This window comes from Alternaria triticimaculans (assembly GCF_023758025.1).
Source record: "Alternaria triticimaculans strain BMP 0046 chromosome Unknown scaffold_15, whole genome shotgun sequence".
NCBI classification, from domain to species: Eukaryota; Fungi; Ascomycota; class Dothideomycetes; order Pleosporales; family Pleosporaceae; genus Alternaria; species Alternaria triticimaculans.
In genome coordinates, this window is record NW_026055972.1 from 474,276 (window position 1) to 496,396 (window position 22,121).

Here is a 22,121-nt window from a genome sequence, read left to right on the forward strand (position 1 = left end):
AGTGAGTGTACAAAAAAAGGGGTGGATGGGAATGAATCTATTATTCTCCTTGGCAAGAAGAAAAAGCTATGACAGCTCTTCTTTGCCTTACAAGACTTTTGGTGCTACATGATTGGGTTGTGGAGAGGGTGCTATGCGATTCGGGTTCGACAGGGGGGATGCGCATTGGTGCTGGGGTCGGGAGTCGCGGGGTCGGGGTGCTGGATTCGTTTCGTGTCGACTCTAGGCAAATTCGGGATGACCGCAGCCACCTGGAGTCTTTTCCACGGGTGGACGATAGGTTGAGACACCATTAACCAATTCCCAATGTCCAAAGCGAGTGGCGTGCGTCGAAACGACTCCGCCTCCTCCTCCGAATCGGGACGCATGCGACGACGCTGCTCTATCAAGGATTTCCGGGTAACTGCGAGGGACGTAGACCGATGACTCCGGGGGAGCGAAGTCCCGTGCGCGACGACATTCTTCGAACGGATGGGCTCCGTACTGTGCTTCGAGGTGCTGGGATACGCGAGGGGGAGCTAGAACCTATGCTTTAGCCACATGCTAGACGGTACCTCCAGAGAGGTTATCCAACATCTTGGCCAACACAAGGTTCAAGCAGTGCTGGGGGAGGGAAGGGGTATCAAGACAATCAGGCCATTACGCCTTGGTTGCCGCCTGGGAAGGGGAAGTCAGTGGGCTGGAGTATATATATAAGGTGGGGATGTCGATTTCACTAGAGAGGAGCGGGGCGGAGGTAGGGGTTGTAGCCGAGCGACGTACCGACTTGACGCTTGATCTGTTCACGTGCCCATCGAGCAGTGTCTCGGGTCCGGCCGCTGAAATCTTGGTTTGCGCGTGTCTCCCTCGCCATTGCGGTGAGAAACTCGTGACGGAAGTACTCCCTGAAGTCACCAGCTGGGAACGCATCCGCGAGGTCACTAAATGATGTTAGTGGGATATATTGAAAGACGGACACGTGTACATACCCGATAACACCACATGAAGATCGGAGGAGAGCCTCAGTGCGGTTGCTGTCTGCTTGGATAGTGCGGAGAAGGTCGAAGATGGAGTCAAGGTATGGGACGATGAGTTGAGCTGTGGCTGTTAGTGTGTGATCAACGTCTTAGATTACAAAACTTACTCTTGTTGCTGCTCTTCATGGCAACGATACATCCGTCCCATGCATCCATGATACCCTCACGGAGGGAGGTGATGTAGTCAATCATCTCGTAGTTGCCCTCGGTGGTCAAAGTGACTTGTCCAGCTTGTTGCAGCACTTGAGCAACAACAGTCAGGTAAGTCTCGAACGCGCCGTGGATGGCATGTGCGATGTCACCGAAGCATTGCAGGATAGCTGGCTTGAGCTGGTTGCCAAGCTGAGGGCTGCGCAGGTTGTGAAGAAGAGAGTTCATGAACGCATCGCAGAATGGCTGGACGTTCTCGCCCAGAGACCGGGTGATGTCAGAAACCAGACCAATGGCCATGGAGCAAAGCGCGGGCTCTTCCTGGTTGTTGAGAGCGTTGTACAGGAAGGGAGAGAAAGCCTCCATGTACTTCTGGAAGTCCTCCTCGAGAGCCGTCGCGATCGAACCAATGGCGGCAAAGACAGTGTCTGGCACACTGGACTTGGGTGGCAGAGACGAAAGCAGACTCAGCAGCGCCTGCATGATACGGTCGGCCTGGGGCCTGATGTCGCTCTCCATGCGCTGGATGATGGCCATGATGACACTGGCCAAGCTAGTCTGCATCTCTTCGAGAGTCAGCTTGTCCTCAACGTTGACAACCTGCGATTGGAGTGCCATGGACTTCTCGAGACGCTCCAGAATGACGTTGGCGAGCTCGTTGACCAGAGGAACGCTGTCACCAGCGGCGTTGTTGACGAAGGAGTTTAGTACTTCGTATGCGGCTGTGCGGAGCGTGTTGTCGGCATCAGCGCGCTCGGTGACCTGCAAGAGGCTCTGCACGCTCTGGGCGAAGTGGGGCGACAATGGGTTGGTTGTGCAACCGGGCTCTCCCGCGAACCTGTCGGCCAAGTTCATCAGCGACCAACAGCACGATGCGGCCATCTTAGGGTTGCTGGCGAGACCGTTGAATAGAGCTCCGATCAGGGGAGGCAGGTGCTGCTGCGCGTCGAGTGCGCTGGGAACAGCCTCGCAGATGCGGCCCAAGGCGTATGCGGCGGAGTCCTTGACGTGGATGTTTTGGTCATCCATCATTCCGATCAAGGTAGGCAGAGCTTGCTTGACAATGGGGTCTAGCACAGACTCCTCGGGACCCTCCATGATGGCACCAAAGGCGGAAACGGACGCATCACGGTAGTGCCAGTCTTCTGAGCGGATGTACTTCTCGATGAAAGCAAGAACTGGAGGCATGACGCCGCTACCGACACACTGTGCCCAGAGCTGCAGACATTGGTATGCTGCGCGGGAAGTGTTGTACTCGTTGTCATCGGCATCCTCGTCTTGCTTGGCAAGAAGCTCGAGAAGCACTGGGACGACCTCTTGTGTGGCAACTCGGGCAAAGTTGAAGTATTCGCGGAGCTCGGTGGAGCCCTCGGCTTGAGCCTGGGAGTTGTCGTCCTCGATGGCGATTTCCTCCTCGCAGACGGTGCACCAGAACTCGACAGCCAGCTTGGCAACATCTTCTTCCTCGCTCTTCATGCCTTGGATGGTAAGACCGAATAGCGCCTTCTCCATGTAGAAGCGCATCTTGTCGTAGTACAGACCCATGATGCGGTTGAGACATCCGTACGAACCCTGCTGAATGCGGCTATCGTCCGCTTGTGTGGCTTCGCAGATGACCTGCATGATGTAGTTGCGCTCGCCCTCATTGTCGAAGTTGGAGCGGACGAACTCGATCGAGTCGCTGAGCGCGTTGATGGCGGCTACACGGACGTCGTTGTTGGCCTCCTCCTTGCGGGCACCCTGGACGACAGCCGTCAGGATAGCGTTGGAGTGCTGTGCTAGCGCGTCCCTCAACTCTACGTCGTCTGTATCACACACGAAACCGATTGTGGTAAGAGAAGATTGCTTTTGGGCGTCGCTGCCCTGACCGACACTCTCGACGAGCGAGGTCATGAGCTCCGGCCATTGATTGCGGGGTATCTCGATAGCAGCCACGGAGGCGATGAACTGTGCGGCGGCGGAGCCTACATTCTTGTTGGGTGTGGCCAGAGTCCGCAGGGCCATGTCCTTGACCTGCTGCTTGATCTGGGTGTCGAGGCTGAGCCATCGTTCTTGAACCTGACGTAACCGGGCATACTCGCGAGCGGTGAAGGCGTTCTTCAGGGCCAGGGCGGCGGCCTGTCGGATCTGGGGCGCGGCTTGTTCATTTGCGAGTTCGCCGCCGAGGACGGTGAGGTATTGAGGCTGAGGATAGACGTTAGTGGATATGTTCTGGCTATGTCTCGGGGGGCATGCAGCCTTCTGGCAGCGGGGGACTCACAAAGTCGGAGTCGGCAGCCTGGATGAGCTGTTGCTCGGCGCTGTTACGGATGCTAGCGTCTGCAGAAGGGTCAGTCGAGCTTCTAGAAAAGTGCGGGTCTCAGTAGAGGCAGCATACCGGCGGAGTAGGTCCCCTCCAACACCTGGTTGATATCCATAACTGCTGAAGGGTGCTTCAAAGATTCAGGCGGGGTATCTGGCGGTGGGAAGAATTAAAGGGCCGCGGTGGCGGGAGGAGCAGAAGGTGGTGCGGCAGGAAGGCAGGGAGTGGTGAGGTTGCGGAGGGCGTCCGTCGTAGGGAGGGAATTTGAAGCGAAAGAAGGTCGAGCGTAGACAGGCCTAGTTCACGTGTTGTTTTCCTCCTAAAGGGTCTGCCCCACTAACAGTGCGGACTTTGGTGCAAGGAGACGGGCGTAAGGGCAGCCAGTCAAAGAGCAGCAAGCAACAGGCAAACACGGCGTTTGACAGTGAGACGGCGTCGTGAGGGCGAGGGTGAGGTGAGAAATTTATTCTTCCGCTGCTTCAGGCACCGTCGATGGGTTCGTTGGAGGAAGGAGCGGCGCCCGCCTGGCAACGGCGCATTGGCTCGCTTGCGCATCGTGCTTTCCCCCCCAGATTGAGCTCGCCCTCCCGCATGCAGCCCTGTGAGAGCCATGACACTGAACGAGGGTCCTACCGTCCTGCACAGACACTGCATAGAGTTATGACATCCAGCCTAGTCGTTGTGCACCTTGAGTTCTCAATACTGTTACATCGCGTCGCCGTGGTTCTGTCTGGAAGCCAAGCCAAGCGTCTACCTGCAGCCCGTCAATCACCTCGAGGCTATTGGACGATACACGCGCATCATGACGAATCGCATCGATGCAAAACTCTAGTACGCGAACATCATCATCTTGGAAGTTCTCAGCCATCGCGGCAGCCTACGTCGTGTATGTCTTTAAAGTAGTTGGTAACGACGGCAGCCTACAGCTGAACCTACATCTGGACGCCTAGAGAAGGTCACGGGGAACAACTCTTTGCTTGGGAATGGGCCCATGGACGAGTGTGTGCCAAAAGACAAGTGCTCACGTGTCAAGCTGTTCATCTTTCGAAAAGGCTGAGTTGCTCTTACCGGTCCTATCTGGCGGAAGCTCTTTAGTGCTACTGGAAGAGGGTTTGACTAGGCTTGGACTATGTCCCCCGACAAGTACCGGAATGGTACGAAAAAGCTTGTTCTCTCTGAGATGTACCTTGTAGCTACGATCTGCGAGGAAGATATACTCGGCATCGCGTCTGACAGTACGACAACGGTAGACACGACATTTGCTTGTAGCGCGTGATGAATATGACTAAAGACGAGCTCCTTCATACGAGGATCATAATAGTAGTCGTATATGCAATGCATCCAATCCACCCGCTATGTGTCAATAAACATCTTAATGCACTGCAATCTCATCGACATACACGAACCCCTTCTCAGAAAGTAGTACATCACATCCTCCCACTAGCCCTCGGATTCTCCGCCTCCTGCCTCCTCCAATCCCTCATCTCCTTCGTCCCCAGACTCCCCAATCCCCCCTCACCCCTCCTCTCCCAACCCCCCAACCTAACAACCAAGCCCGTCGCATTATCCGCCCCCTCACTCCCCGTACTCGTCTCAGTAGCAAAAGCCACAACATCCCTCGCCGCCTGTTCCGGCGTCTTGGCCTCTTTAACAATATCCACAATCTCTTGATCACTCAAATGACCCGACACACCATCTGAACACAAGATGAGGAACGAGTATTCCGCGGGCGACAGTTCTATACGACGAATTTCGGGTTCTGCGCTTACGCCAACGCGTTTGTGTGCCATGTCGCCGAAAGAACGGGTGTTTGCGAGACCGGACATGCGTTCTTCGCCGAAGGAGTCTGTGACGAAGGAGGCGGCGAAGCGGCGGAGGCGGGTTGCTTCTTCGGGGAGGGAGGGGTGGTGGTTCGATGTTAGGGGGACGGCGAGGCCGGTTGCGGTGTTGCAGAGAAGTATCCTAGTATCGCCGACATGAGCGGTTATGAGGGAAGATGGCGAGGACGGGTGCCAGAAGGGTGAGGGCGTGGGCGTCGAGATGAGGGCTACGCTGCATGTGCTGCCGCCTTTGAAGCGATTTGTGCCGCCAATGTTTGTGCTGGTTTGGCGTGAGGGCTGCCCGAGGATGTCGTCGTCGTTTAGAGCCTTGTCTGCGCGGACGGGGTCCTCTTCCTTTTTGCCTACTTGGGCGGCGACGAAGTCATAGTCGGCTTTGAGGAAGGCGTATTCGAGGACGGTTTCAATTCCAATGCCTTCTTTGGCGTCTTCGGGTATTGTGGGGTTGCTGGTGTGACGCTTCTCAATGACTTCTTTCTCGGCAGGATGGCCGCGTCCGCCTGCGGACATGGAGAAGTACTCGGGCTTGAAGCGTCTGAAGTATCCGCCTACGAGCTCCTTCCATTGCTTGACCAGCTGCTGCTCGAGCTCTTCGGCTTTCCGTACGCTGTCTGACTGTCGCACTGGAGCAACGCCTTCAATTGGACCGTCCATAGATTTGGAGCCGGCGGTTGGCAGCTGGTCTTTGCTTCCAGGCTGTGGCGGCTTCATAGCTGTTGTGCCCGGTGGCGTATGCGTTTCTATAGCATTCAGGCTCTCCTTGTCCCTCTGCCTTCGGTCGCCAGAAGAAGCCTCGCCCTTGGCCTTTGGGTTGCCAGACTGGGTCTCGGTTCTTTCCCGTGCGAGGCTGCTCGTGAGCTCAAACTGCTTGGTCGCCTTCTCCAGGTAGTCGTGCAGCTGCTCCCTCAGGAAGCCAGAGCACTCAGCGCCGCCATGGCCATCGAAGACGCCAAAGTAGAAGACCTGTGGATCTCCACTCGCGCCTACGTCTGGTGTGACCTCGGTGTCCGCGCTCTGTCCCTTTCTGCTCAGAGAGATGGGGCGCCGCCGTGCGAAAGCGGGGAGGTCAATGGTGCCCGCCTGGAACGCATCTTCGTTGTATGGCCGCGACCCCCGCGACAGGGAGACGCCGAAATGGTGTTTTGCGCTCTTCAATGGTATGCGGACGACGGTCATTTCGCGCGACGTGCCCACGACGGCAGCCGGCGACCGCCCCGACTTGTCCGCATTGTACGGCGTGCTCTTGTCGCGCGGGAGCTTGTGGTGCAGCGCAGGCTGGGTAACTCGCGAGTCAGGATGCAGCGACGTCGAGGGTATGTGGGTTATGAAGTATTCGTGGAAGCAGCGTCGCTGGCGGGGGTGGTGATAGGTCGGGGGCAGCCTGGGGGCGCGGGCGCAGAGGCAGGCAACGCGGTGTCCTATGGTGCCTCTTTGGGCGTGGAGGTTCGGTTTCCACATGTCGTCTCTTGCTGCGAAGGACGCATGGCGCGGTTAGGTGGGTAGTTATGTCATGGTTGGTGACCTTGGGATAACCAATTCCAAGCTCCAAACTCGCCATGTTCCGCTGTTCCTGGGGCCGCACTCCCGCCTTTGCCTTTTTCGGCACGTCATCCGTTGGCCCTACTCCACCACGCCATCAGGGCGCCGAGGTAGTGATGAGCGCCGCGACATTCATCAATAGTCGAGAGGCCTTTGTTGAGCCATACGCCCTTGTCGGGTCAGCTGACAAGAGATCGATTGCAGGTTGGGATACCACATTGAATCGACGATAGTCCAAGACGACAACACATCTGGGGCCGAGGAGGTAGGCTGGTCTTAATTATAAAGTAATAATTTGAATTATCGACAGCACATTGAGTCCTCCTGGGTCTTCTGTGAAACTTTTGATATCTTCTATACGCGTAATCGCAGTTCAATGCATTATATCATATTATCGTGCCTCGTTGGAGGTGCTCCTGGGGCTGGGCTCATCCTCCCCTTCACTACAATCATCCTTTGCACATCCGCCGTGGCAACAATCGTCGGGCTCCATGGATCTAGATCCTCGCTGACTCTGTACACGCTGTGCTTCTTGTTGTTCTTCATCTCCTGCGCAACCATATCTTGGCTCCTCAACGCAATAGAGTCGTCGGGCTGTAGGGACCCTTTGCGTGAGTTGGAGTAAGAAGACGCCTTTGACCGAACATCCGAAGCGATTTTGCGGAAGAGCGGGCGAAGGATGGCGATTGAGGCTGCGATTATGCCTGTGCCCGGCTCGGCGGTCGCCCATATTGTTGCTTTGACGGCATCGACTAGATAGTTGTTAGTACATGCTCGAATGATGACATGCAGATGAAGAAAGACTCACCATGTAAACCTGGTCCATTGTAGCCCAGTCCCTTCAGGTAGACCATCCTGAGGATCGAGCTCACACTGCCCACTGCACCCAGCGCCATGACCATGCTAACGCTGATCTTACTCCTTCTATCGAGGTCACTATCCAGTAGGACGGAGATCGGTACCAATACGAACGTCCAATCAGCGATTACGTTGATTATGCCGTAGAGATACCCGGAGGTGAGAACAAGAACAGATGGCAAGCAGTTGGGCGATGACGGTGATCGCAGGTTATCTGCGAGGCGTGTTGGGTCGCCGCAATGAAAGATGATGATCAGAACGTAGTAGAGGCCGTATGTTGCGCTGATGACGAGAACGACGTGGAATAGATGCCTTTGCCATCTCTTGGTAAGGACCCTTAGGAAGAAGAGACCTAGCGAGACTTTGAGGAAGCTCGTCGTAAGGACGTAAAAGACTTCGGAAAGTTGAATAAACTACGGTCTGATTAGCATTTTGCATGATGACCAATCTGGAGGCATACTCACAATTAAAGTTACGTGGATATCCTCTTCGCCGAAGAGTTTTCGGTCCATGCTCCGAAAAGTGATGGCCATTACGAAGGCGCAATAGCAAGTAAACAATAGAAGTGAGGCAACCATAGCGGCATCATCCCAACCTGGAGATCTCGTGATGCGATACCGCACCCATAACCGCAAACCGACTGTAACGTAGCTCAAGATGATAAGTGTTATTATACCGTAGAAGGTGATTCGACCCAGGAGCACCAGCTCCATAAGCTTTTCGCTTGCCATAGTTTAGAAGGAAATTAACATTGATGTAAAGATATAAGGTCCGAAATCGGAAAGGGACCACCCACGCACTGGCGGAAGATTAGCAGTCGAGAAGTAGCACGACGGTGAAGGATCCGAGCTGCAGGTAGAGGTAGCCGCGCATTATGAACGCATGGCCTTGACCACGATGACCGCGGTAGGAAACATCCCGGTAGTACGCGTTGCATGCATGGTGAGGGATCGGGTGTGTGGTATGGGTCATGAACTTTGTTATTCTGCAAGCCTTCACCGATTGGTTACTGACGTAGGTGGTAACCCGAACGGTTTGTGAATGACCTGGATGTCGCAGCTCAAGCATTCCAGATGTTTGGTGTTTAGTAATGTAACCCATGCGGATCAGATCCCGCCACAGTGTTCTCGGCAGTCCGAAGAATGTTTGATGCGTGGGAGCCCCTGTTGTCATGGTCATGGTGTCTGGAGAGGCTCGTCGATCTTGAAACACTGCTTCCACATCCAGCGGGTGGGCATGAGCACCGAGGTCATGTACGCTGGGGAAGCTGGCCTCATCGATGACGCTATGAAAGAAAGCCTCGTCGGATTGCGAAGTCGTACGATATCAGAGTCTGGATATGCCTGTGAGAACTCGGCCTTGCGGATGGGTGTGCTGCACCACTGGGTATGCAAGGAGGTCGTACAATCCGCAAAGGTCTGGAGTTGACCTATTAGAAACACAAGTTTCGATACAAAGAGCCTCGACGACTCGTTCTCCACATGACAATAAGGAAACGCGCTCGATGTTATACAAATCTGGAATTATGGTATGATTGACAGCGGAGTGTAGTTTTGACCGTGTATCAATCTGCTCTCCCAGATGCGATAGGTTGGTGTTCTCGAAAGCTCTCATGTTTGACTAAACAGTCCGTGTTTGACGAGGGCGCGTGAGGCGTGTTTCGCGTGGGCCTGGTGCAGAAGGGAACATCCCCAAACGAGTCACGTGCAGATGCGGCACGCATGTTTGATCGTCCCAACATCATGAGAGAACTGAACCCGTGGATACCTGAGGCGAACGCTGCTCGGTGTTCGTAAGGCCCACGGTTGTGGCCACAGGTGTCAAGGCGGGAAGGCCCGTGTGGTTGGAGATGGTCCGGGATCTCGGCAACATAGATGCTCCGATCCTAGCGCCTCGGCGAAAGTTTTCTTCTTTGTCTTCGAGCTGCAGCGCCTCGACTTTTACTTCACATGCGCGGCCAGCATCCAGGGGACAACTTTGAACACTATGATCTTGGATTTCCATGGTTATAATGTGCAAAGTTGTCAAAGGGATGTTCAACACGCATGTGCCTTCAATCTAGGCTCTCAGCGCGTCGCAGCGCGCGTCGTGGCTCTACAGGCTCTACTTCGCACATGCTCACTTCTAGTGCAGCGCGAGACTAACCCAGCAATTGGTAAGTTCCATCATTCCTACACCCTCCCCTTTCATGATGAAAAAAAGACAAAATTCACAGACCTGTTCGTAAAAATTGTGTCGAAAACTTTGCTTTATATAATCTGATCACCTTCTTTGGCTACCTGCTTCTCTACGTCCATATTAGAGAGCTCATTGGCTAACAAAGAGCAGTTACTGGTTCATGCGATCCACTTTTCCACATTACCAGGCGGTCCGAAGTCTTGTTCAACACCACATCTGCTTGAAGTAAGCCATCGCCACGACGATGAGTGGGGTTGTTCGTCAATTGATAGAGCAACTCGAACAATGCTGGTAATTCACCGCCTGGCCGCCCTTTCAAGACCGCTTTGTAGCTCAGCACAATGATGCACACCATAGTATACTTACACTCGACATTCCTTTGTCCAATTCAAATCTGTAACCTCACAAGACTCGATGAAAGAATCCCGTGAGCTCTCATATATATACGATGTGAGCCGTGTTATCTGTGCGTCCCGTACGCCGTGAACCTATCAGATCGCTCAAGCTATGTATCCATCTACCGTTTCACGCATCTCGCCAATCTCTCCGAGGTCACACAAGGATCAACCCGCAAACGCATACAACCAATACGATATACAGTCAGGACTTCCAACGGTTCACGCTCGTCAGCCCGATTCGATAACAGATTCTCATCTACAAACAGGTCATGCTCATACAGTATCAGGAACCGGTTCCGGCGCTGTGCTTGGTCTACCCAGTACAATCGATCCTTGCCTTCTCGGCGAGTTTGACTTGGCGCAGTTCAATCTCAACGAAGACTGCAACGATGATATGTTCGGTCTAGACTTCGACTGGATACCTAATAATGGCCTTGATGTGCCCATGGATGAGGTGCCTTTGAACGGGGTCGACGCAGGTGCATTCCAACTCGGTGACTCCTCTCAGGAATACCAAACTGGCCAAGGATTCGTATCTGCGCTTGTGCAAGATAAGACCAATGATCAATCACATCAGTTGGTCAACCAGAATGAGGTTGGACAAGTGTCGACTGATTTGGTTCCCGTAGAGCCGCATGGCTACCAGCCTACTGACCCTACCTATGACTTCTCGCAGGATCTTGGTCTCTGGGATACTGACTTCCAGATGCCATCTCAGTTCTTAGACACCACTCCCGGCTTCTCAGCATTTCCAGGTGGCAACGCGTTCATGCCGGACATGACGCAATACCCTGTTGCTCCCCAGCCTTCACAGGCATATCCTGACCCATTCACTTCAATATACCCTGTTCAGCCGTACTACCAACCGACACAACAGCCGTATCCGCAACAGCACACTGGATACGTGGCGATGCCTACCGAACAGTATACTGGATCACATCAATTCAACAAAATCTTACCTTCAAGCTCTCGCCAATCCAGTCGCCCTGCACCGCAATTACCCAAACGTAAACGTACTCAATCTGGCTTCGGATCTGATGATGACGCTTATGTCGCCAAGCAACCTCCCAGGCAGCTTACACATCGAACCCGATCATCAGTAGATACCCGTCACGATTCTAACGTTTCATGCGCGAGCTCGGTCAGCAAACCGGTCAAAGTAGCTGTCGTGCGAGCAGGAGAGAAGCCAAAGAAATGCGACGACAAGCCCTGGGTCCGCGTTAACAACACGACTAGGGGCGAAACCACACGCACCGCTCGCATCAACCAACACGCAGAAGAAGGTCGCAAATACAAGACCAAGCCTCTTCCTCACGGCAACTGGTCATCATCATCGGGGTTCAAATTTGAGTACAGCCAAAACAATGGCATGCACGAATTCAAGAAGCGCACCATGACGGCCCGCGAGATTCATGAGTACATCACGCAGTATCCCGGCGACAATCTGCGCATTTGGATCCAGCCCGTAGCTTCAGACTCCGCCCGTCGCTATGCTTCTGCATCTCACAGCCACTGTCGCTTCGACGCATGCCCAATGCGTGTGTACACCGGCAAAGGCACAGCTGAAGTTGGCAACTACCGTGTCGCATTCGACGAAAAGCATCGGACTTACGGTACCGGCGTGGTTGATCCGTACGACTGCGTGGGCTTCGCTCATCTATACTGTATGGAGCGCTTCCTAGACTTTGCCTACATCTGCCAGGTAGCTAACGTCAAGGTCGATCAGCGTGTAGGCATGGAGAAAGAGCCAAAAGGCCATTTCGCATCCGCGTTCGGCTCGAAGCATCATTACGAAGCGGCGTTGGCTAGCAAGTTCATTGAAGCTGCTAGCAAAGGCCGATTAGGTGATACCCACGAGTTCTCTGACTACCCTGTCCATGAACACTACAAGGGCGGTCATCCTAAGCCTCACGAACGCACGCTCATCTACGCACTCTACGGCATGAACATGAAGCACCGCGCGAAGTCACAGATGAAACAGTTCATCCTCCAACGCAAGATCCGCCCCGGCTCTTTCCCCGTTCACCGCGGTGACATGGAGGTTAAGCTTGTTGACAAGAAGATCGAGAAAATGGATGTATACATTGACTACAAACGGGAGGGATCAAAAAAGGAGTTCGACTACTCAGCCTACTACGACCTCCTTCATCCGGAGATCAACCAGCGCATCGCGGAAATGGAGAAGAAGCGCGATGAATTCATCAAAGAAGACGAAGCGGGTATTGGTGGTAAGCGCAAAACACCGCGTCGGACTATTACTTTCGCGGACTCGGATGATGAACGACAGGCTCCATCGCGGAAGCGTTCGCGGTCTAAGAAACGTCAGCCTACTGATAGCGATTCATCTGATGACGAGCGTCCGGCACTCAAACGCACGTCTACGGCACGATCTACGGGACGTATAACCGCTCTCTCCGACTCCGAGGACTCTGACTCCTTCGAGAAACTCATCAACGGCCCCAAACCCCGTCAAGGTTCCCGCGCAGGCCTCCGCAAGAAACAGCGCATCAACTACTCGGAACCCGCCGACCTCCCCGTGCAATCTGCCGCGCCTCCTCCGTCTAGCGATTTCATGGCCAACTACGCCCCCGCAGTCCCCTTCGACGACCGCAAACAAAGTCTCAGCGCCTTCTTCCCCGCTAACAACGATCCTTCTTGGTCTAATCTAGATCTCGATGAGTTTTCTATCGAGGGCATGGATGATGTGTGTATGGATGAGGAGGCTGTTGATGCGCTGATCGGTAATAATGCGAAGTATCGGAGGCAGAGTTCTACGTTTGACAGTGGGCCGTGGGCGTCTGGGAGGACGGCGAGTTTTAATGCACAGCCCGTGTCTGGGAGTAGGGAGTTTAGGAGGGAGGATGCGCCGAGTTGTGTTGCGGAGAGGGGAGTTGTGGAGGACGGTGGAGATGGATCAGTGGGAGTGATGAGGAGGAGTAAGAGGTTGGCTGGGAAGAGTACGCCCGCTTCCTCTGTGACCGGTTAGTTTAGGTAGTCAACATGCTCGGGTCAAAACAAGATGGAGATATCTGTAATCCGAGGTGGAGTTGGTACAAGCTACCAAGATAGCACCTCGTTTATAAGAACCGTATACAGATTATACATATAGTACGTGAAGGTTGGTGCACACGCTACTACAATCCTAACGCCTTCAACAAAGCAAGGTACTCTGCATCCTTCACGGCTCGGTAAAGCTTAGCATACTGCCATTTGGGCGAAATCCAAAAGAAAAAGCACAGTACCCATGCATATCCTGCCAGTCTCGCCACAACGGCAGAGCGGAACATGCGGCCATAGCTGCCATGGATCGACAACAGGCCTTTGAACAGCTTCGCAATTTGTAACTCCACCATAACAAGGAAGAAGCTTGTCAAAAAGAACTTGATGTCCCTCAAAGGATCAACAGTATCTCCGGCTTGCCAGTCTGAAATTGCATGGAATAGTCCAGAGACTAGAAAAGTCCAGAAAGCGACTAGAATCTTTTCGCACCGCGAGCCTGGCCTCAATCTCAATAGGTTTCTAGTAATTTGGCGCCCCGAGGAGATACATGCCGGTGTGGTAAGTCTGTGCCAGAATCGTGACCAAAACCGCCCAATACTGTAGGCTTCCAACGGAGAGCCAAACAGCGGTCGCCACTCTTGTGGCCCATCGATGCGCAAGACTGCAACAAAGAAGATGGAAAGGACGACATGGCACGTATCTAGCATGAGATACGATATCCAGATCCAATAGTACGACACGAAGATACGGATCTCGGTCTCTCTGGCCGTGATGGGCGGCCTTGAATCTTGACATAGGATTCTTTTGATGTAGCCTTCTCGCTCAGGCGCAAAGTCTTTCGAGTTCAATCGAAAATGGCTCGGTATCGCTGCGACGACATACCAATGTAAGATCCAGCAAAACATCGACTTGGCCAGCCGATTACACGCGAACCTTACTCGCTGTGAAGGTAGTACGTTTTCATCTTTCATGCTTTGTGGCAGTGTAACCCAGTCCACACGTCGCTGAGGATCACACCAGCTCTTATAAGCGTAGATCCAGCGCTCTTTCGTTGTGCCTGGAGGCAGCTCAAAATCCTCGAAGAATAACAACGACATAGCATCGTGCATCCAGATGCATTGGAACAGGCCCCATAGTGCTGGAATTCCTTGGAACTCTGGTAGGTTTGTGCATGTGCAAAGAGAGATGATTGCACTTCCCATTAACAGAGGCGATAGGTAGACGCGCATCTTCCTGGGTGATTGAATAGCGAATAGGAATGTTGCTGTTGAGACACAGAAAGTCAAGATCGGGATGGAGGCCGCCAGTGGTAGCATTTTCAGGATGAGAAGAGTTTGAGGGTGAACGGTCGATGCACAGAGGGGAATCGAGAGATGCTGGGCAGGCTACGCCATTTATATATCCTACGCCGAGCACGGCCTCCAGCGTGCATGGCATTCAAAGCCAATTAAGGAAGTTCGGCTACCAAGTCTTCCGTTGAGATTAGCGCGTCTTTGCGCACGCGTCCTTTTGTTCTATATATCCGCTCCAATACATATGTAAGCCTTGTATGCTTGGTCGCCCCGAAGCCTGTGGCTCTCATGATCACTTTAATCCGGAACTTCCGGGATAATTCAGAACGCATGTTTCTATTTGCTTATAAAGAGATATGTACTATCCCAGACGAATGTGCATATAAACATCGACCAGCTGGGCACCATGCTGTGCTCTGTCACACTTCGATCGAACATATATGAAAGAGTGACTGTTGACGCGAAATGCTAGCGAACGTGACATTCTCGTGCTTTTGAATAAACCCATTAAAGTACATCTCCAGTACTCTGCCAATCTTCCGTGACGGTAGTTTGCAACTCGGACACCAAGAGCGGGGAGCCTTCCAATGACATATCTTCAGAGAAGACCATTTGCAAGATTGACCAAGTTGACCATTTGGTCCTGAGGCAAGTCCACGTAGTCCAGGCAAGACGTTCCGCAAGGGATAGGGCTTCCTTCATCAGTGAACAATGCCGCAAAGTTCATGCACTCTGGCGCTAGCCCTTCAATGCGCATAGCTACAAGTCACGATCGTTAGCACCAAACATTCTGAATTAATTTGAGAGCAACATACAGTACTCGCCCGTCCTTGTGAGCGTGACTTGTCGGCCCTCATTAGTGACCCTGCACTGCTCGATAGATTCTTCAGAGACACCTGGAGGCCAGTCTTCAGACTGACGAGTAGCTATCTCGATAGGATCGGTCCGTTTGCTAGATCGTGTGAATTTGCGGGCGCAGCACTGAGGCACATCGAAAACGCCCCCGGCACCGAGACCCACAGCAACGATACCGCCAGCAAGTGGAGCAGCGACGGCACCAATAACTCCGGATACGATTGCACCGGCCATTGGTGCTGGGCAAGAAGGGATCGTGGACAGCGCTGCTAGAGCGGTGCCCGTGAGAAGTAGTTTGGTATGCATTATGCTGGAGGGATTGAATTGTCTGGTTGAAAGAGTGGGAGTGGGGATGTAGAGCAACAGTATGATGCTGATGATCATTCTTATAGCAAGAAATGGGGGGCCTTTCTTTCGATCCCAAGTAAGCCAAGATGGATTGTTTTCAATGTCTCTCGTAACTTCACACCAACATGATCCTTCCTATCCGGCATCTTCAATTTTGCCTGAACATAGGCTCGGCAAGGCGTTTCGACTCCAAGCCGTACACAAATTTAACCCATCTAATCACAAGCAGGATACACGGGCCCTGCACCTATACATCTTATCCATACGTAATGTTGCATGCAACAACAACTCGATATATACAGGGCAACAATCCTTCTGACATACGCCCCGTCTCAAGAAGGTGGTCGCTACGGTCCGATCCCAACATCCTTCTCATCCTTCCAATTCTTCTCACACACCTCAAGCTTCTTATCCTTCTCGTCCTTTCTATTCTATCCATTCTTCTCACGGAAACACGGCCTCAACAATTCTACGGCCAAGATACGACCTGCCTGTTTCGTGTGAGTAGCTCAAGGCAACCTTCCAAGTCTATGAGGTGGCCGAGGAATCCTTTTTCACCATGCTTTCGCCTTCCTCGTCATTGTATCCGTGACGACTGGAAGCTTTCCCAGCTTGCCAAGATACGTTGAATCGCGAACAAGGGGATGCCAGTGTCCTTCGCTGACGATTATACTTAGTTACGTCGTTCAGTCGGCCAGCACTACTGTACTCTTCTTAAATACAATCGCTCGTTCATCCGCTCTCACAGCTGCTGCTATATACTACCTGGATTATTTCAACATGTATTCACCATGGCCTTCGCTCTCTCGAATCACCAGCATTGCTCCCATCGTGTGGATGGTGGGAATAATCATCACATCATATTTCAGTCTCTGCATCGTCACAAACTCCACGCACCCAATCCTCGTGGTTTCCTCACAATCAATGGAGCCGACTTTCTATCGAGGCGATATCATCTTTCTATGGAATAGACAGGAGACGATCCGAGTTGGTGATATACCTGTGGTGTGGTTCAGCGGGAGAAAAGAGCCCATGGTGCATCGTGCAATCAAGATCGAGCACCATCAGAGCGTTCATTTTGACGAGAGTGGCAATAAAATGACACGAAAAAGGCACGTTTGCGAATATTGCCGACCAAGACTCTAAAACATTAGAGAGGCTGACTTCGAAATGCAAAGGCAACTCGTGCTGACGAAAGGTGACAATAACGCAGTTCATGACGTTGGCATCTATCCCGATGGGCGCGAATGGGTACATCGCGAGGAAGTGGTGGGTCTGGTGAAGTGTTCTATCCCGATGATTGGTGAGATCAATCTGTTTATGAAGGATCATTTGGAGGCCTCGTATGTAGTTCTGACGGCTACCTTGGTTATAGGAATCCTACTATAACGATTAGTTGTAGAAGCAACGCTGTAGCCAGTAGCATTTGTGGAAAGAAAATAGGAGTATTGCTACAACTGATAAGTTGAGTAGGTCGCTTAGGCTATGTAAGCGCCGCGTCGGAGTTACGGCACATTATCTCTCTTATTTTGGAAATGTTGGCCATGCTGTGCCACCCGGGCGTAAAGTACGGAGGAGCTCGTACCAGTTTGGTCACCCCACCCTACGTCAACCAAGCATTGGCGATGTTGGTCCCACTGGTTTGACCATTGTTATGCACAAAGCTACTGCCATTATATCCACAACGCTGCGAACTTATCAGCCACTTGCGACACTCTCGCCAGGCACAACATGGGCGCGAAATCGGATTACACCCAGGGCATCGAAAAGTCGGATTCGACTGATGCCAAATCCAACGCCAACGTCAACAGAAACAACATCGACCCCGACGATACACCACCCATCTACTACGACGCCGAGCCATCAGCCCAGCCACCAAAATACCCTGATAACAAATCGTCTTCTTCTACAGAACCGCAAAAAGGGCCTTCGTCACGACCCGCGCCCACAAATCAACGACACAGCAGCGGCGCACCCGCAAGTACGATCGCGGCAGTCCTCGGTTCCGAATATACCGATTTAGACGCTCAGCGACGAGCAGACCGCAAGAAGAAAACGCTTCGCGAGCGCTGGAACGATTTCAAAGAAAGAAACTTTGGCGACTATGATCTTTCTGAGGACAGGGCTGGAGCGGGGAGTGCAGCCGAGTGGAATGTACAGGGTGGGAGGCTGAGTGGAGGAATGGCAAGTCCGTATCGAAGGAAGGGGAAGTAAATTGATGGATTGGTAGATAAGGTCGCGCTTATCTTCATACAAGAATGATGCTCTCATAGCTACCTTTGCCATCAAACAGCTGCTTACGTTGTTGCCATGCCAAATCAGAGATAAATACTCTGTACATGTACCGGTATGCACTGCCACTACGTCGAAGTCCTAGGACCCAGCGGCACTCGGGAATGAGATATAGCCTGTCACCACACCGCCAAGAAGGGAGTGAGTCTTCATACATGTGCCCTACGATACCTGATCCAACAACAAGATGACGAGTACGCTCGAAGAAGCTGCTTAGTTTCGCAATCGAGGAGGGACTCGGAACGACGGGGTCTTCTTGATGAGCTACAGCTCTGCGGCGACGTCGCTGACTCTTTCTTTCCTTGGATTTGCTTCCGCATCGCAGGAACTCATCCAAGGCCGACGCGCTTTGCTCCGGAGAAGACAGACGGTTCGCTTTATCGTCGTCCCAAAAGTTGAGACGAATGTAATCGCGGAATCTTCGTGTGTGTGTTTTCGCATCAGCGTGAGGTATATCCTTTGATTTCAAACCCGCTAGGATTCGATCTTCGACTTCAAAGACTGCTTTGCGCAACATGTCTGCGTCCATACACTTCTGCACCGAAAGAATCTCCACCGTTGTGATCACCCGTCCCAATGCCAGCGCATTGTGTATCCTTAATACAGTGCATCTCACGTCGATGTCGGGTGGAGCTTTCGGCGCACCCCACTCTCGTTTGTACTGTGCATTGTATTCGTCGCGAAGTGAAATCAATGGTCGATTGTATTTCTTTCCCATTGATTTGCTCTGGGCAAGGATGTCATAATCACTTCTTGGTGTTCCGTCGGTCTTGTCCTCTCCACTCCACTGTTTGGACTCCCACATGGGCACCCAAGACGGTATTCCTTGGATGTCACTAGGCCCACTTTCCAAGATTCTGAGGGGGCGTGATGAAGGATGCGCGTCAAACAGGATCCATACAGCGACCCGGTGAAAGAATACCGTGTCCGTCTGTTTCTGTTGGTCATATACTATAAGAAACATGATGTTATCATGAGGACCGTACATTCTGAACTTGCCATACACGCCATTTACCCTATCCTTGGGCTTGCTTACTTCGAAATTTCCGCTCATACAACTCAGGTAGGTAAGTAGCTGGCTCGCGGAAGATTTTTTGGACGGTTCGTATCCCTTACGAAATGTATCGTGAACGATGAGGGATATATGTGTCCGGGGAAGTAGTGATGGTGGATCTTGGAGCATGCAGCGTTTCGCCACTTCGAGGAACCTGCGGTATCTGACTTGCATGTAGCCGCATTGCATGACGGGGTCTTCTTTTGGCATTGTGGCTTCTTGAATTACCCACACACGTCGCCACCAGGGTTGCATCGCTATGATTCGTATACCGAGAGCCTGTAGTTTATCGGGAAGACGGACATCATTATCCTCTCGATATATCATGCGGTCGTCATCCATGACGAAGTCCACGGCTGCGGAAAGTGCTCTATCGATGATGCTTTTGTCACTGCTCAAGGCTGCTCCTGCAACTTCTTCTGGTGATAGGCGAGAGTAGGAGTTTCCATCCATCTGTACTCCTCTTAACAGGTCGTTTGCATCGTTTTCTTGCAAATCAGGCGTGGAATTGCATATGTCACCGACGGACCCTAGCCAGATGCGCACCTCCAAGGCCTGTTCGTAGACATTTCCCATGCGTTGTACTTGTGAAAGACATTCCTCCCAGTCAGACTGGTTGATACATATAGCATCAACCCAAAGTATGCGTCCTGAAACGCGATCTCGTAGATGTCGTAATGCCTTCTCCAAGTTTGTCGTAACTCCGAATGATGTGTAGCAATCAGCCTCTGGTGATGGAGCAGATGCCCATGTGAGAGCAGCTTCACTCGTCGGAGGCTGATGGTAACCAAGTTGAATAGAGTTCTTTCGTTTCGCATCACCCCATACGTATGACAATGCAGTGTACTCTGTTTCTGGCCGCCTTTGGAGGATATCGGCATGGTAAACCGTACAGTATATACTATCATCGAAGTCGCCTGGATGTAGATATATGAGTCGAGTTTCAGTCGCTCCGAAGGATGATTCGGAAAGCGGTCGATATGGGAAAGCAGTTTGTAGGCTACTGATTTTGTGCTCGGGTGAGTGAAACGATGAGTGACACAGTCGTAAGAAGTCGGAAAGTGCGACAAGGCTGAAGTTTTGAGGTCGTTCACGAAAACCGGTGAAGCAGGGTGGCGAATCGTAGGACTCAACCAATCATATCCACAAATCTGCAATGTTCGCTTTATTGGCTTAGATCAGCCTACATCGCTATGAGTAGGGTAATGATGTGTTGACATCCTGATCACAACGAAGGCGTGATATCGTAACAACAGTATATACAGGATGTGAGAAAGAGTCGGTATGAATATATGCCGCATACATGACCCATCGCAAAACACCTTGCGCGTCCATCTCGTTGCCCTTATCGTCACGTTCACTTTAATGCCGCCTACCATTCAGACTGACTTACAACTCCTTCTTCAAGAAGTGCTCAGGCCTGTGATCTGTCTCATAATCGACATGCACATACGCCCTCTCCACATCTGGCAGACTCTCCAGCTTTATCTGAAGTTCCTCGGCTACATCATGTGTAGCGCGTAGAGTAGCTTCGGGGTCCATGACGATGTCGACTTCGACGATGAGGCGGGGGCCGGAGTGATATGCGCGTACGGTGTCGATTTGAAGGATGGTTGGGGAGTGTGTCATCGCTGGGTATTCATTAGTCACTGAATCTGAAGGCGGAATTTGGAAGGACCGCGCAGGGGGAGGTGGGGTAAAAGATGGAGGAGATCTCCACTCCCTGCTCGCACTGGAAGACTTACAGATATACGTGATGTGTTGCAGCATAGCAGTATCAGCCGTGACACCAATGAGGAGTTGGAACTCCGAGTACGCCGTCCTGGACCAAAGGAAGATGATCAAAACAGAAAGTATCATCGCGCCCATGGGGTCCAACCACCATTTCAACTTCGATCCACCGACACTGGTCAAGACACCGAATCCATTGATGAAGAGATCGTTCCTGTGATCTTCCCACAGAATCCTGACTTGGCTGTACTTGTTGCGTAAAGCCCAACAGTACAAGAACAGCGAGAACTTGGTCGCAAACGCTATGCTGACAGCAATGACAGACGGAAGGAAGAAGTCGTTCGTCTCAGGACCGTTGTGCTCGGCGACTGTACGGATAGATTCCACGATGATAACCACCGAAACGGTAATCATAAGCGCGCAGAAAGAAAGATTTCCCGCCGTCTCGATCCTCGCCTTCCCGGAGGGAAACTTCCTCGCATCAACCCTCGCAACAGCGCGATTGCACATAATCAATGTGAGATTGGATAAAGGGTCGAAGAGCGAGTCCGCCATAGTGGTGAAGAGGGATAGCGACCTCGAAGACACCGCCGCATAAAGCTGCAACACCGCCAAAATAATATTCGCAGCAAAACTCCCAATAACCGCAATCTTATACTTGAGATGATTCGCCGTATCCTCGTCCTTCGCCGCAGCCCTATGCTCCGCCACGGGCTTAAGCAACCTCTCTATATTCTCATTTTGGGCAGAGTAAAACTCCTCGAGCTTCTTCGCCGACGTCGCGGCCTTGTTGAGAGTGATGGGACCGCAGCCGTCGCGTTTGCGGCTCGTGTTGGCGCGGATGAGGGCGAGTTCGGATTCGGGTTTTATGGCGGAGGAGAGGGAGTAGGGGTCGTTGTCGGGGGTGTAGGACGGGGGTGATTGCGATTCTAGGTCTGAGCCTTCGGGGTAGTGGCGGACGTGGCGGGCTATGGGGTCGTGGGACGGTGTTGGGGCGGTGGTTTCGATGGCGGTGCTGCTGGCGTCGTTCTTGCGCGGAGTTGAAGCGTCGGCATGGCTGTGGGTATGTTGCGCGCTGGGGCTGTTGTTGCTGCTGCTGCCGCTGAGGTGCGCGTGGTGGGGACTTGATGTGCGTTCTATGCGGTCCGGGTGGGTGTGGAACGGGTGCGGTTTCATGGATATGGCGCGGTGCAGATCGGGTTCTGACATTGTTGCGGTGGTTTATCGATTTCGCACACTGATGGGAAAGGGTGCAGATGGATGCTGAAGC

General features: G+C 52.5%; 6 protein-coding genes across 6 annotated transcripts; 2 read left to right on the forward strand and 4 right to left on the reverse strand.

Annotated features, from left to right (window-relative positions):
- Positions 1–715: 715 nt before the first annotated feature.
- On the reverse strand, positions 716–3,583 carry J4E78_008563 (uncharacterized protein; the record flags this gene model as incomplete). Its single annotated transcript, XM_049369163.1, has 5 exons — positions 716–920; positions 969–1,077; positions 1,124–3,350; positions 3,427–3,485; positions 3,544–3,583. 5 exons carry the CDS (start codon positions 3,581–3,583, stop codon positions 716–718), a joined length of 2,640 nt encoding a protein of 879 aa, XP_049219230.1.
- Positions 3,584–4,895: 1,312 nt separating this feature from the next.
- On the reverse strand, positions 4,896–6,764 carry J4E78_008564 (uncharacterized protein; the record flags this gene model as incomplete). The annotated part of the gene is made up of 1 exon (XM_049369164.1): positions 4,896–6,764. The coding sequence occupies one exon, from the start codon at positions 6,762–6,764 to the stop codon at positions 4,896–4,898; it is 1,869 nt and encodes a 622-aa protein (XP_049219231.1).
- Positions 6,765–7,226: 462 nt separating this feature from the next.
- J4E78_008565 (uncharacterized protein) lies at positions 7,227–8,330 on the reverse strand (the record flags this gene model as incomplete). The annotated part of the gene is made up of 4 exons (XM_049369165.1): positions 7,227–7,597; positions 7,654–8,116; positions 8,168–8,298; positions 8,327–8,330. 4 exons carry the CDS (start codon positions 8,328–8,330, stop codon positions 7,227–7,229), a joined length of 969 nt encoding a protein of 322 aa, XP_049219232.1.
- Positions 8,331–10,295: 1,965 nt separating this feature from the next.
- J4E78_008566 (uncharacterized protein) lies at positions 10,296–13,265 on the forward strand (the record flags this gene model as incomplete). Its single annotated transcript, XM_049369166.1, has 2 exons — positions 10,296–10,356; positions 10,567–13,265. 2 exons carry the CDS (start codon positions 10,296–10,298, stop codon positions 13,263–13,265), a joined length of 2,760 nt encoding a protein of 919 aa, XP_049219233.1.
- A 4,240-nt stretch (positions 13,266–17,505) lies between these two features.
- J4E78_008567 (uncharacterized protein) lies at positions 17,506–17,988 on the forward strand (the record flags this gene model as incomplete). The annotated part of the gene is made up of 1 exon (XM_049369167.1): positions 17,506–17,988. The coding sequence occupies one exon, from the start codon at positions 17,506–17,508 to the stop codon at positions 17,986–17,988; it is 483 nt and encodes a 160-aa protein (XP_049219234.1).
- A 2,521-nt stretch (positions 17,989–20,509) lies between these two features.
- Positions 20,510–22,060, reverse strand: J4E78_008568 (uncharacterized protein; the record flags this gene model as incomplete). The annotated part of the gene is made up of 2 exons (XM_049369168.1): positions 20,510–20,751; positions 20,866–22,060. 2 exons carry the CDS (start codon positions 22,058–22,060, stop codon positions 20,510–20,512), a joined length of 1,437 nt encoding a protein of 478 aa, XP_049219235.1.
- Between the last annotated feature and the right edge of the window lie 61 nt (positions 22,061–22,121).